This window comes from Gallus gallus, chromosome 3 (assembly GCF_016699485.2).
Source record: "Gallus gallus isolate bGalGal1 chromosome 3, bGalGal1.mat.broiler.GRCg7b, whole genome shotgun sequence".
NCBI classification, from domain to species: Eukaryota; Metazoa; Chordata; class Aves; order Galliformes; family Phasianidae; genus Gallus; species Gallus gallus.
The window spans coordinates 93,301,103-93,314,294 of NC_052534.1; the positions used below are offsets into that span (position 1 = coordinate 93,301,103).

Sequence of the window (13,192 nt, forward strand, 5' to 3'; positions counted from 1 at the left end):
AGATATTTAGATAATTTATAGTTCTGTGGGCATATCTACATTAAACATGTGACAAATAACACTATATGCAGACTTGATCTGCAATTTTAAAGGGAGCTTGATGCTGGCAAGAAATTTTGAAAGACATTTGCTTTCACTTTAAAAGTCAAACATATAAAACAATAAAAAGAATGAAGCCTAAAATAACAGGAATATTTCATTTGACCAGCTTGACATTAACCAGGTAAGCAATACTTTGGTTTTGCTGCTATGAATGCAAACAGACTTGTAATTAAGACGATCTAAGGACAGAAGAAGGATGAGGTATAATTAATGGTACAGCAGACCTTTGAAAAAAAATACCTGTGCTGATAACTCCTATTTTTAAGGTTTTACACAAAGCCAGACGTTTAATCCTTGTGCTTTCAAAAATATCAAAACACTTCAACTTTAAAATTGTTGGGAAGGACTTACTTTTATTGTAGCAAGTTGCTAGTACACCTTTATCTGCAGGACTGGCACTAATGTGCCAGATCTCACCCACTTGATGAAGAAGCACATTTTTGTTTATGATGTTATTTTCATCATCAAAATCTATGATGTGAATCTGCAAATACAATAAAAGAGAACATTAGGTTTTCAAATGTTTTCCTGTGGGTCTTAATTATACACAATGACTGCACAGAACAATTTAATGAGAATTTTATAACTGATATCTACTTTAATTAATTGTTATACTAACAATTTAGTATATCATTGATTTCAAGCAAGATAGACTTTTCTAGAAAAACAAGCCATCTCTCTGTTTTGATGAAATACAGTGTTGATTCTTCTCAGTTTTGCAGCTTAAAGCTTGAAGGTGATTTTTCATATTATAGTTAATAGTAATAATCCACTAGTACTGCAATTCAACACTTCTTCCAGCAATAAACAGAAATAATAACATCACAATCCTCAGTCAAAATGTCTGCACTAACTCTGTATCCAAGCCATCAAATTTAAATATCTTTTGAAGAAAAAAAAAATGTGGGAGAGAGAAAGGACTTTGTTTTGAAACAGAAACAATGGAAACTTTGAGAGTTCTCTTCAAGCAAGCAATCCTATATACATATATATCCATATATAAAACTATTACTAAAACACTTGGAATATAATGCATTTTAGACTACAAGCAAAGATAAAATACTGAACTGAAAGATTAGGAATCCATACAGTTTTCTTTCAAGAAGTATTTACAATGTCTTAATGAATCTATATCTCACTCCTTTTTTTCTTTTATGTAATCTCATTTAAGATTCATTAGTAAAGTTGTGTCAACAACAAAGAGAGAAACAAAGACACCATCTTAACTACTGAACCACTGCAGAAGTCTTAACTATGAGATATTACAGAAAGTTTTCGTAAAATAAAGAAACAGCTAGATAGGTATCAACTCAGGCTATATTGGCAATACTGTATGCTATTTTATGAAATGGCCATATTACTTTTTTTTTTTTTAATCTCTCCTTCAAACACTCAACTGCTGAGTGCAGTCATCAGCAACTTCTTCAAATATAATGCAGGACCTCATCACCTGTAGTGTTCTTAACTCAAGTCAGCCAGGGCACGTGAGCAGTTCTGCAGTTGATGAGCATGCTGTCCTTTCAAACTTGACTTCATTTGTTGCCCTGAACTTACAAATCTACCCAGGCATCAGGACAACATCCAACTCCTGCAGCAATTGCATAGCCATTCTCCTGTCCAACTTAAGGAAGTCGCCTTCCTGCCTTCCATAACTCTCTGGAGTCACACCCCTTGGACTTATCTACAGCTGGCCTTTATTTTGGTGTTCTGTATATCCCCTTCCGACCTACTCCTTGTGTCCTAAATCAAGTGCTTCTGTCTCTGAAGAGAACTCTTTCTCATTTAATGGTTAAAATCATTGACCAACTTAATGAGACACCATATACTCAGCCCCCTGCACTGCTCTCATCAGATGTAATTTGATGTTCTGAATCAACTCGCAACTGAAATTGTTCATAAATACAATAGCTTGGAGATAAACTGCAACGTATTTACAACCCTAAAGTAGAACTTTCAACAGGCTCAAGAACAATAATTCCTATTATTATTTTTATACATCAAAATAATGATAATTGGCTTTTGCATCTCCAACAAAAAGCAGATCCCTCAAAATTACTAAATTAGATGTCTAACAGATAAATAATGTGAAATGTGAAAATATTTTAAAATAAGAGTTTACTTTCTCTATAAAAGACACAAACAGATCTGCTTTATTCTCTTGTTCTCAGTTATCTCAGAAGAAAAAAAAGAAAAAAAAGGAGAGGGAAGGAAATCTTCCACTCGAATCACTGAAGTCTCATTTGGCATTTTCACTTTAGTCCCTAGAGGCAAACCACAAATCAAAACTCTATTTACCCCAATTGCACATATGCTGTGCCTGTGCTGGTCAGGTTAAGAGGGTCATTCAACACAAACTGTGGGAAACCTCTTTACCCCATCTGAAGACTTTTGAAATCACACATGACCAATTTCTCCTCTGCTGTCACATCTCTGCTTCAGGCTGACATCACAGATACCTGGAAACTCTGCAGTAACTATGCTAAATACCAAAGACAAAACAATTCTCACAGAAAATACAATAGTACCAAATACGGTACCAGTGTGTTGCCACGAAGAGAAATACTAGCAGAAGAACATTCAGCTAAGACTCCTAACACAAGCTCCAGTTGCACAGGCTGCTGTTCTTCAGCTGCTCAATTACTATCTTTTTAACTTTTACCAGTGTAGTAGGGAAATGAGCTTCAACTTGAATAAATAAGTGCAGCATATAGATGCTACAGAAGAGGATGACGGTGATGGTAAGCATAGGATCACTCAAAGAACTTTCTCAACGTGACTGCAATGTCCTGAGTAATGGTATATGTTACCATAGTTCATGTGGAGCACAATCTTTGTGGAAAATACCTCTTATCATCAGTAGCAACACTAAGGAGTTACCTAGCTGCTGTAATTATGCTGAAGACTCCCTCAGAATGCACACAAGTCCAAACACAGGGGAAAAAAAAATGTAGAGGTCTGAAGGCAAAAAATTATTTGACTTCACTAAAAAAAAATCTGGAAAAATCACTAATTGCTATGGAAGTGACTAAGGCAGGGAGACAATTAAACACATTCAGAACAAAATTACTCTTTTTCTTCCATTACACAATCTCTATTATTTGTTTCCTTAAATCAGAGACTAACAGTACAAAGCGGGAGATGTGGGAAGTGTTTGAGTGGCCACTGCCATGCTCTGTGCCTATGTAATGACATGCATGAAAACAATTATGTTGGATTCTAACACAGGACTGAAGATAACTCAGTTCCGAGAGAGATCAAAAAAAGATTAGGTGAAGTATGTTTATTGTGTATGTTTCCAAAAGCATACAGTAAATGCATTTAACTAAGAGCAGCAGATGAAACACACAAGCTTCCAAAAGGCCAAGTTTTTAAGGACTGTGTAAAATACTGTCAGAGAATGAGTATGCAACCGCATGAACAATTTCTCAGAAGTCACAGTGAATATGGTATAAAAAAAACCAAAAACTACATTCAAAAATATGAAATGTTTGTTTTGGTTTCGAGAATTCCTTTAGAAAAGTAAGCATCCAAACCCCCAGCTCAGCAGCAGCAGATGCTTACATCAGGTGACAGACACCTGGACAGAAGATATAGATTTTCAGAGATCACCACCTTTGAAGCACTAAAAAATAAGACTGTAATACAGACCAACAGTCTAGACTGCTCTCCTCAATAATCCCCTTCCCTCAAGTGGTCTTTCACTGGAGAGTTTTCTCTAGCTCTCTTCCATTTGGCAACACGCTTCATGTTGCCAGTTTTACTCTCCACTTCCACAATACTCCATCAAGAACATGCTGTTCTCCTTCTTTCTTTCTCCTATACTTTTATTCTCCTTATTCAAGATCTCCAAAACTCATAGAAGAGTAAATACCACAAGTTGGGTTTTCTTCATTAGTATGCATTCAGGTTTCCTAATTCCATTCACATTCTGAAAGTATGTAGCAAAGTTGTTCTACAGGAGTAGGTGACAGATCTCCAGTCAAAAAGGAACTACTTAACTTTCAGGAAGTTGTGCAGATCAAATACCAAGCACCTGACACTGTTAATATCCCAAATACTGACAGAATGTAACATTTAAAAATACTTTCCTTTGCCTTAGAAGGAAAGCATTAACAACAAAAAAAATTTCCACCAGATTTCCTATGAATTACTTGTACAGAAATAAATCTCACTAAGGAAGAAATTACCTCACCAGCTGCACAACTGCTGTTCTCTTACCTGCAACACATCTGGTTTGGGACTGGAAGGGAAGAGACATTCTGCACGATAGAGCTGCATAAGGAATATCTCACCATGCAGCACTTGGTCAAGCACTAAAGGCTGTAAGCCAGTTCATAAGTTAGGTCAGGTAACCAGAGAAGTTTTTAAGCAAATCTAGAGAACATAGTGCTGAATTAAACAATAATGACTTGAGGCCTAAGGCATTTCTCAGGGATTAGCAACCAGCTGATGGAGCTGGTGGCCTGAGGCACAGCTAAAGGCCAATAAATCCCAAAGATTCATTAATACCCTAGGAAGTATGCATATCTATTATTAATGCTATTCACTGGGAAAAAAAAAAAAAAAAGTATGTTCAATGATGCTGAAACATGTATATGGAGATATTTCTAAAATAGGTAGTCTATGCCAAAAAATTTACCAAAATCAAGACGTTTAAATTATTGAAGATCTGCTGGATGTCAATCAATAAGCAAGAATCACCCTCTAACTCCAGTTTTGGACTTGAATTTAATTAGTCAAACCATAAGGTAAAAGATAGATTCAACTTTTAACTAGATATTTATTCAGTAGAAAAGCACCTTAAAACCAAATGCCTGAAGAGCATCCAGGACAAACATACACAATGATTTTTTTGATCATCTTATTCTAAACTAAGTTTGTTATGCCACATCTTTTATTACTGGTCTCACAAGTATTATCTGAAAAGTAAAGAAACTGAATATTCCATACTCCTCGTACCTTTGAGTGTTTTTTTTTTCCCCCTTCAGTCTTAACCAGCATTAACATTTGGTACCAAACTCAATGTCTTACCATGTACAATTACTATTGTGAGCAAAACACACTGAAGTTCACTGGGGGGAAATTGCATTTTTATTGGCAGTAAATAAATTTAGTGACTTATTTGGATTGTGAGAAATCAGAAAGACAAGCCTGAAAATCACATCTTCTCCCTCCCCATTCTCTGAATTAAATCCTTCAATCTGGAGGCTTTACGCAGCACATAAGGGCATGGGGCACTGGGTTACACTCAGTATATAGAGTCTTCTCTGCCACCCTCCATCTCTCACTTGTTTTCTGCTCCAGCATGTGCTCTCCATGGACCGTAGTTCCTTCAGGAACATCCACATGCAGGAACAGGTTCTCCACAGGGAGCTGAGGATAACTCTTCCACCACAGAGCACTGCCTGTTCCCCCTTTGACCTTGGCATGCCCCCTATGGTTTATTTTGTTTCCTTCTCTTTTTGGTTCCCTTCTCTCCCCATCCAGTATTTTCTCCCATCCCAAAAGTTTTCACAGAGGTTTCACCATTCTGTTGGTCTCAACTGTGTCCTCCTTGCATAGGCAGCTGCAAACTGCATGGGGCAGCATCTGGTATCTTCCAGCAGAGAACCTCTGCAGCACCTCTGCTACACCCACCTGAAGCCTACATCCAACGCAGCTTTCTAACTGTTCTGCCCTCAAGATCTTCTTTCACTATGAACACACGTACTGAAGTTTAATCATAAAAATATAATTACTGTAAAATTTTACAAGTTCTGTACTCTTAACCACAGAGAAAACAACCCAACAGAAATTAAGCCATGATAGTCCCTGAAATTTTTAAGTTGCTAAATTCGTGATCAGTAAAGACAATTGCTTACCAACAATTATAGGTGAGAAAAATCCAGTTCATGTAGCTTCAGATACACAGCTATGCATATGCCAGGAGTCATATTAAAAACAATCAAGCACTAAAGAATTTTGTTTTACTTCATATGTCTTCCAAGGTTTAAAGACAGCTCCAGAGAGTCTAAAGATTTAAATTAATGAAAAAATAGCAACTGCTTCACTAAGCCAAACCGATTTAGTCATACAATTTAGAACAGTTTAGTTTCCCAGAAATATACACTCTCACTTATATTTCTTATCAATATATCTGCAAACAGTTAATGTAAATCTACAACTTAATCATCACTTAAACTTCAAACAGAGCTAGGGGGCAGGAAGAAGAAAGAAAGATATTTGAACAGCATTAAAAAAAATAAGAAAAAAACTGATATTTGACCAAACAAGTTACCTGATTATCATATCTAAGAGATTGTGTTCCAACCAAAAATCTTATTGCATCTGTTTCTGCTGTCTGAGGTGTTAATGCTCGTGCCTAGGGAAAGAGAAAGCCATTAGAAAAGCCCAATTATTACAATCCATTAATTTCAGCAAAAATCTTTAAGCTTATGTATCAATGTTAAGCATCATATTTTATAACTTTAATAATTTCTTGTCCTTTATGCCTATTTTGCTTAATACGTTTTTCTACAATTTCTCACATTTGCAATATATGGGGAAGACACAGGTTTACAAAAATTAAAAAGCAAAATCTTTTCTTTTTCAACTCTACATCACAAAGTATGAATTTAAAATAACAATATAGTTCTAGAATAGCAACGCAAAGATTTTCCTTACATAAGGGAAAACAGTCCAAGCCCTTGTCTAGCAGCAACAATAAGAACAAAACCATTTTTCTTAAAAGTACTCCAAACTCCATAAATGGCATACACAGTTCATATGCAAGACAAAATAATGATTTAGACAATATTCTGCTCAAGATTGAGCAGAAGAGGTTAAAAAAACATAATGAGCTTAAAAAGCGTAAGCTAGTAGATCAACATTTATGTGAGTGAGAAAAAGCACTAGGGAACACAATTCAGTTCAACATATACTCAAATGTAGATCAGACATCAGTATGAACCTGTACTGACTTGTTTGTGCTCTCCAATCTATGCAGCACTCATTTCCAACAAGCCTAGACCATGTTTCCAATTGACAGAAACAACAAGAGTTCACCAAAAAGATTGCAGAAAAGCTTTTGTCTTAAACAGAATTTACATTTGCGGATCTCTAGCAAAGAGCTGCTTCTCATTTCAGACCTCCTTTCAATTATTTTGAAGATAACATTAGAAGTAAGTCAACGGCTACGTATCTCTTTCAAGCAAACAAGTTTATTTTTGTTTCTGCAAGTTGAGCAGAAGACACCTCCAAATATCTTGAATAAAGATTAAAAAACAAAGCTTCTCACCCCTTTTAAAGCTGTTCAAGTAGATCTAATCTTTTTGCTTTCAGGAATGAATCAGGTTAGATACCAAATGCCCAAAATAAGACAGTTTTTCGCCTGTCATAAAGAACTACAGCTTCCACAGAATATAGAGTTCAAACTGATCAGTTGTTGACAAGTAAGGAAAATCTGAATATTGAAATAAATAGCATTATGATGGACTGTCATGTACTTCCTGAACAAATATCTGTTTAATTTTGTCTACTCTGAGTTACATTTAGAAGAACAAAATGTTTTTTTCATCAAAAGTCTCTGCATTTTGACTGCTGAGCAGTGTCTAGAAGAGCCCAATATCTTTCACAAAAGCATCCTTCCTCACAATCGCAATTAGAAAACAAAAAGCAGAGTAGAACGAGTATCCATTAATCTAAACCAATAAAAACCTCTTATACAAAGCTAGTTATCCACAGAACACTAAGTAGCATATAGATCTGGAAGTAGCCTACTACTGAAAATACTAAAATTTTATTTAGCAAGGAAATTGACACGCTGCATGGCATTACATACTGGCACAGCAAAGCCCCACCTAACTGATGCTTCTAGACAATGCAGTAACAAAAGTAATTAGCTTTATTTTTAAAGAACATCTAAGACTAGGGGGGGGAGGGAGGAGGGGAACAAACAATGAAAGAGTAAAATACTGTGAGCTATGGAGAACCTTCTGGTTACACATTCAAACTTCATATTCACTGTAAACTTCAGTCAGCAATTCCCTGTGAAGAAACCTGCATGGCTTAAACCATGTAGAGTTTTAGAAAATTGAAGCAACGCTGTAACAACCTGACTGTGATGAATTTTCCCAAATATTTTAACAGTCTATAGGAAGTTTATAAACACACAGTCAGAAATCCCACCCAGCTAACACAAAAGGAGATATTGCCTTTGAAAAGTAAACATCAAAGACTTCTCAATAGTATCTGTCAAGGAAGCTGAACAAACCAGTGGCCTTCACACCTATGCATAGTGTTCTGTAGCTTCTCCAACTGATCTGTTCCACAAAGTTAGGGGTTACACATACACAATTACAAAACAGAAAACCTAAGCAATCTAATAGTTATCAATTCCACCTCGTGTTTTCAGAAAACAGAAGTCTCTACAGATGACAAGAGATGTGAGCAATAGTTGTGGAGTTCCAAGACAGCACCACTGCGCTCCAAAGGGGTTCCCAAAAAGTGTCCTTTACAACCTAGGGGTAGGACAGGCTATTCTACCTACACAGTCTCTCAAGGTAACAAAAACATTCTGAAGAAAAAATGAGGTTGAGGTAGAGAGTGTGTGAGAGGCTGAGGGGTTTGGAGGAGGAACAAAGGAAAACCACCTTAAGACTCCAGTGTAAGGAATACTGAACAAGAATACCATAGTATGTTATTTTGTGCATAAATTAGAAACATCATTTCTATGGTATCTTAAAAAAAAATAAAATAAAAAAGAGCATCTGCTATAGTACAGTTAAAATTCTTTTTTTTTTTTTTCCAAAGTAAGTAGTGAACTCAGATATACAATTGAATAGGCTATAGCAATGGTCACACTGAAGTTCAGTATGGGTCAGAGACAAAATCTAGTCAAACACAATCAACTGGCATTTTCATCTATTGCATCCTGAAGTGCTTTACAGAGCCAAAAATTACATATGGAGAGAGAAAACTGTATACAAAAATAAAAATAATAAAAAGCATTCATAATGCATCATTTGTCCCCAAGACAGTAGAACTATTATGCTTTTAGTAGCAGAAGTGCAGGTTACAAATGAACTTTGTACAAAATTTATACCTTTACTGAAGCAGAAAGGAAAAAAAAAAAACCAAACCTGCAGCAAGAAAGACCAGCACCTTGGACAGAGACAAAAAGAGAGGATGAGGGTAGAAAGGAGTTATGCTTAAAGGTAGGCATAACTATGTTTTTTCCAGAAAACAAAACAGAAGCTTAGATTACTAATTTCACTCATTATCTGAAATCCAGTTTTAGCATTTCCCAATGGATATGCTAAATTATTCAACATAGTCACCACTGTTAGCTATGCATTTTCACCAGCAATGAACAAGAGCCTGCATGCCATGCTCATCAAAACCTGCACCAGTGGAGGTGACCCACTGTTGCTGTCACCACCGCTGAAACATCATCTACCACCTCACTGTGCTCGCATCCACTGTTTGGTCTCCATAAACATTCAGCAACCACGGATGAATGTTAGTGGGTGCCATGTTTTCTGCATGGAGGAATCCAATTGCACACTCTTGCTTCATTCACACTTCCATGTCAGAAACCATTGTGTCAGACTGCCCCTCTACTACCATCTGTCACATGGTAACAAAATGTAATGGAATACAGGTGGGAAGGTTCAACCTCTACTGCCATACCACCATCATCTGCCTCTGATGTCGTGGGCCAACATAAGAAAACAGGCGGCAATACTTTCAGAGCAGCCCTCATTAACTACTATGTAATCTAAGTAACAAAACTGATTCTAATTTTTAATATTTTAATTAAAGCAGTAAAAAAAGAGAGCAAGAAAAACATACAACTAGGGGGATATTTGACCTTGTTTTATGAAACTAATGCATGCATCAGGCTGTTTTGATGGAATTGTTTGCAATTCCCAAGGTGCTCATAAGAGACTTAGGAATCTTCTCCTGTGTTCCATCCTCAACAAGTTGCTCACAAATGTCTTTATTGACAAAAACCAATGACATAAATAAGGTATGACTGTGAAGCAAGGGATATATTTCTCTTATAAAAGTCTGGTACTGAGACAAGGTCAGATTCTTGAGTTGAATATCCGATTGCAACTCTATAAAATACATTCTGAAATTGAATGTATGTCAAACGAAAATGTAGTTGTAAATATTCCAAAAAATGGATGATTTTTTTTCAGCAATCTTGAAACCTATTCTAAAATTCCTTTATGAAAAGGGAAGGCTGCATATTTTTCCACTGTTCACAGGACTGTACTTAGCCAATGTGTCAACATGCATAAAATTATTTGCCATATCTAGAGCTGGCACTGCACCACACCCTCCCTGTGCCCTGGTTGGAGCTCAGACAGCATTAATAGTGCACTGATGGTTTGGTTGTTGCTGAGCAATGGGTGCATGCCCAAAGCTGAGCCACCCCCATGATGGCATAGGATGGCCATAGCACAGACTGTGCCAGGCTGCAGGTTGGACATGCCTGGTCTAAGAGACAAAGAAGGCTGTTTTGGAACCATAATGCACTGAATTTGCACTTAGTCCATAACTTCTCTCAAAACTTTCTCACTTCCTCTTTCTTCACTAACCAAATCCACAAAGTCACTTTCTGAATTAGACTGTTACTATTTAGGGTGTTAATGTGCCAAGAAAAACTTGGCTTGAGTAATCTCAGTACTACTGCTACACATACTTCTCTAGTTGATGCACTGCACTGGTCTGATAGTAGCAAACAAAAATACTGCCCTGAACATTTGAATATTTGCATTAAATGAGCTGCAGAAATTCTTTTGGCTGTATTACAGGTGCCATTTGAAAATTATATAATCAGTCTGTACTATTAAGCAGTGAAATTACAAAACAAGATGTTCATAACATCATATTTGGCTTGCAGTCCCCAGATTTGAAGGCAGTCATTTGAGCAACTGCTTATGCGCAAAACCCAGAAATATTATACAGCTACTCGCAAGGGCAGGAGAGAAAAGGGTTGGCTTTGCTGATGTCCCAGTCTGGAGAAAAAGAAAAATGAACAGGTTTTTTCCCCTCCCTCCTCAAGAAAGCCCCAGGATGATAACAGCATAAATATTATGCCTGCCTTCTGGCCTATTTTCCATTTTCAAGTAGGTACACTTTGATCTTTACCTAGATAGGACAGCTTTGTTTCTCCCATCCCAGCAGGAGACTCTCCAACCATCAGCTGCAAAAAGCTGCAGCAAATCCATCAGTGAAGAGGTTGGCAGCACACATGCCCAGGTGACCCTCAGTGCTCTGACAGCTGCTTTCTCAAACTCGTTCATAGCTTAACAATTCCCACCACAAACACATTTAGTGCACTGACCCTATTGTACTGGCTGACAGGTTCTCTAAACCTTCCCAGCTACAAAAGCAACCCTTGCACAAAACCTTGCACAGCACAATCATCCTTAGAAATCCCACTTTCACACTGTCACTGTACACTTGTAACAAAGCTAAAAGATAAATATCTTTAAGAGTTCTTCAAGCTCACATAACTATGCTTCATACTGTCATTAGGCTGTACCATACCTAATATTATGATGATCCTGCTAATTGCTTAAGGGTCTTAAAAGAAGTAGCATTTATCTAGTCCAATTCAAACATTAAGATCTTTGGAAGATTACTTAGAGCTTTGTCACATACCTTCCCCCCCCCCCCCCCCCCCCCCCCCTCTCCTCCTCTCCATTGAGTCTTTGAATCCAATAGTATGTTTGGCTGGAGTTCTATATGATGCCCTCTCAGGAGAAATGCTGCCCTCAAGAAGGGACATGAAGGGGGAGGCACATACAAAAACATCATGAGAGAACATCCTTCCAGCCTGGACTAAAATATACACGATCGCCGCTCATGAAGCAAATAACATTGGGAAAGAAAAAAACTGAGGAAAACAGTAGGAATTTTATTAAGTCATAATCATTTAGTTTCTTGAATCAATACAATTTTGAAACTACATTCTCCAAAGACATCACTAATGCAATAATCAAATTATTACCTTAGTTCTGTTTAGGCAACTTTCTTCTATCCCACAAGGGATTGAAAAGGTTCTCCCAAGAAGAAGAAAACCTCACTGCAAACACAAGCCATAGCCTCTGCACCTCCCATGACGGCAGCATGGCTAAGCCTGAGAGGATGCAGAGGTTCTCTGGGTGCTACACAAGTGGCATGCAACTCCCTGGAAAGTCCCTCCCTCCTCCTTCTTTATATGAATCTACACCTGCCTTCTAGTAGAAGAAAGGTAAATCATTACAGCTACTCTCAGTACATACTAGTTTTAAACATACACACATACTGTACAAGACCTGTGGCCAACCCATGCCAGTTAGTATCTTGTACTGCTTTAAGACTTATTGTAAAGCCTCATTTTGCTTTATGGAAATTAAGAGCCACCTTACTCCATCAAACAGGCAAAAGCCCTAAATCAATGATCTTAGCAGGTTGTACAAATACGACTAGCAACTAACTGAAAATTGCAATATGGACCAAGGATTGCTTATTACAGGACAACAAAGCAAGATACAGGTTCTTCCACCAGAATCACAGTTGGCATTGAAACTGTGCCACACTAAAGTCCTGAAAAGCAACCACCACACATCTCATAACCAGGGCTATAAGCACATCCAGCCAACCTTAAAGTAAGGCCTGTAAAGTACTTCCAGGCACTCAGTAACGCTTATACACCTATTTAAAACGTCACTGTTGAAATACTCAAACAATAGGAGACTGAAAGAAATTATGGAATACCTGAGAATGAAGTTTACTCAACAAACAGTAAGCACACTGTGTACTCTAGGTTACAGAGCAAACGTAAGTCAACTGCAACCTGGAAATATAAGAAGCAGATCATTTCGGTAACAAAAAAATAGCAAGACCACAGAATGGTTGAGACGGGAAGGGAGCCTTGAAGTTCACCTGGTCCAGTCCCTGCTCCAGCAGGGACATCCAGAGCACAGTGCCCAGCATTATGTTCAGGTGGCTTCTGAAGATCTCCAAGGAAAAACTCCCCTGCCTCTGGGCAACTTGTGCCAGCACTTTGTCACTGGAACAGCACAGAATCATTTCCCAGTGGGACCCTGTTTAC

General features: G+C 37.5%; 1 protein-coding gene across 4 annotated transcripts in view; it reads right to left on the reverse strand.

Annotated features, from left to right (window-relative positions):
- Positions 1–13,192, reverse strand: part of TSSC1 (tumor suppressing subtransferable candidate 1) — a 64,362-nt gene that overhangs the window by 48,193 nt on the left and 2,977 nt on the right. For 3 of the 4 annotated variants that reach the window (XR_005858090.2, XM_046938921.1, NM_001031088.3), the window contains exons 2-3: positions 6,380–6,463; positions 454–586 (exon numbers count right to left, since the gene is read on the reverse strand). Coding sequence is in view for 3 of the 4 variants with exons in the window: in XM_046938921.1 (XP_046794877.1) it covers positions 454–586; positions 6,380–6,463 (217 nt within the window). In the remaining variant the exon portion in view is untranslated. The remainder of the gene's footprint in view (positions 1–453; positions 587–6,379; positions 6,464–13,192) is intronic. The other variant, XM_046938922.1, reaches the window with a different exon arrangement.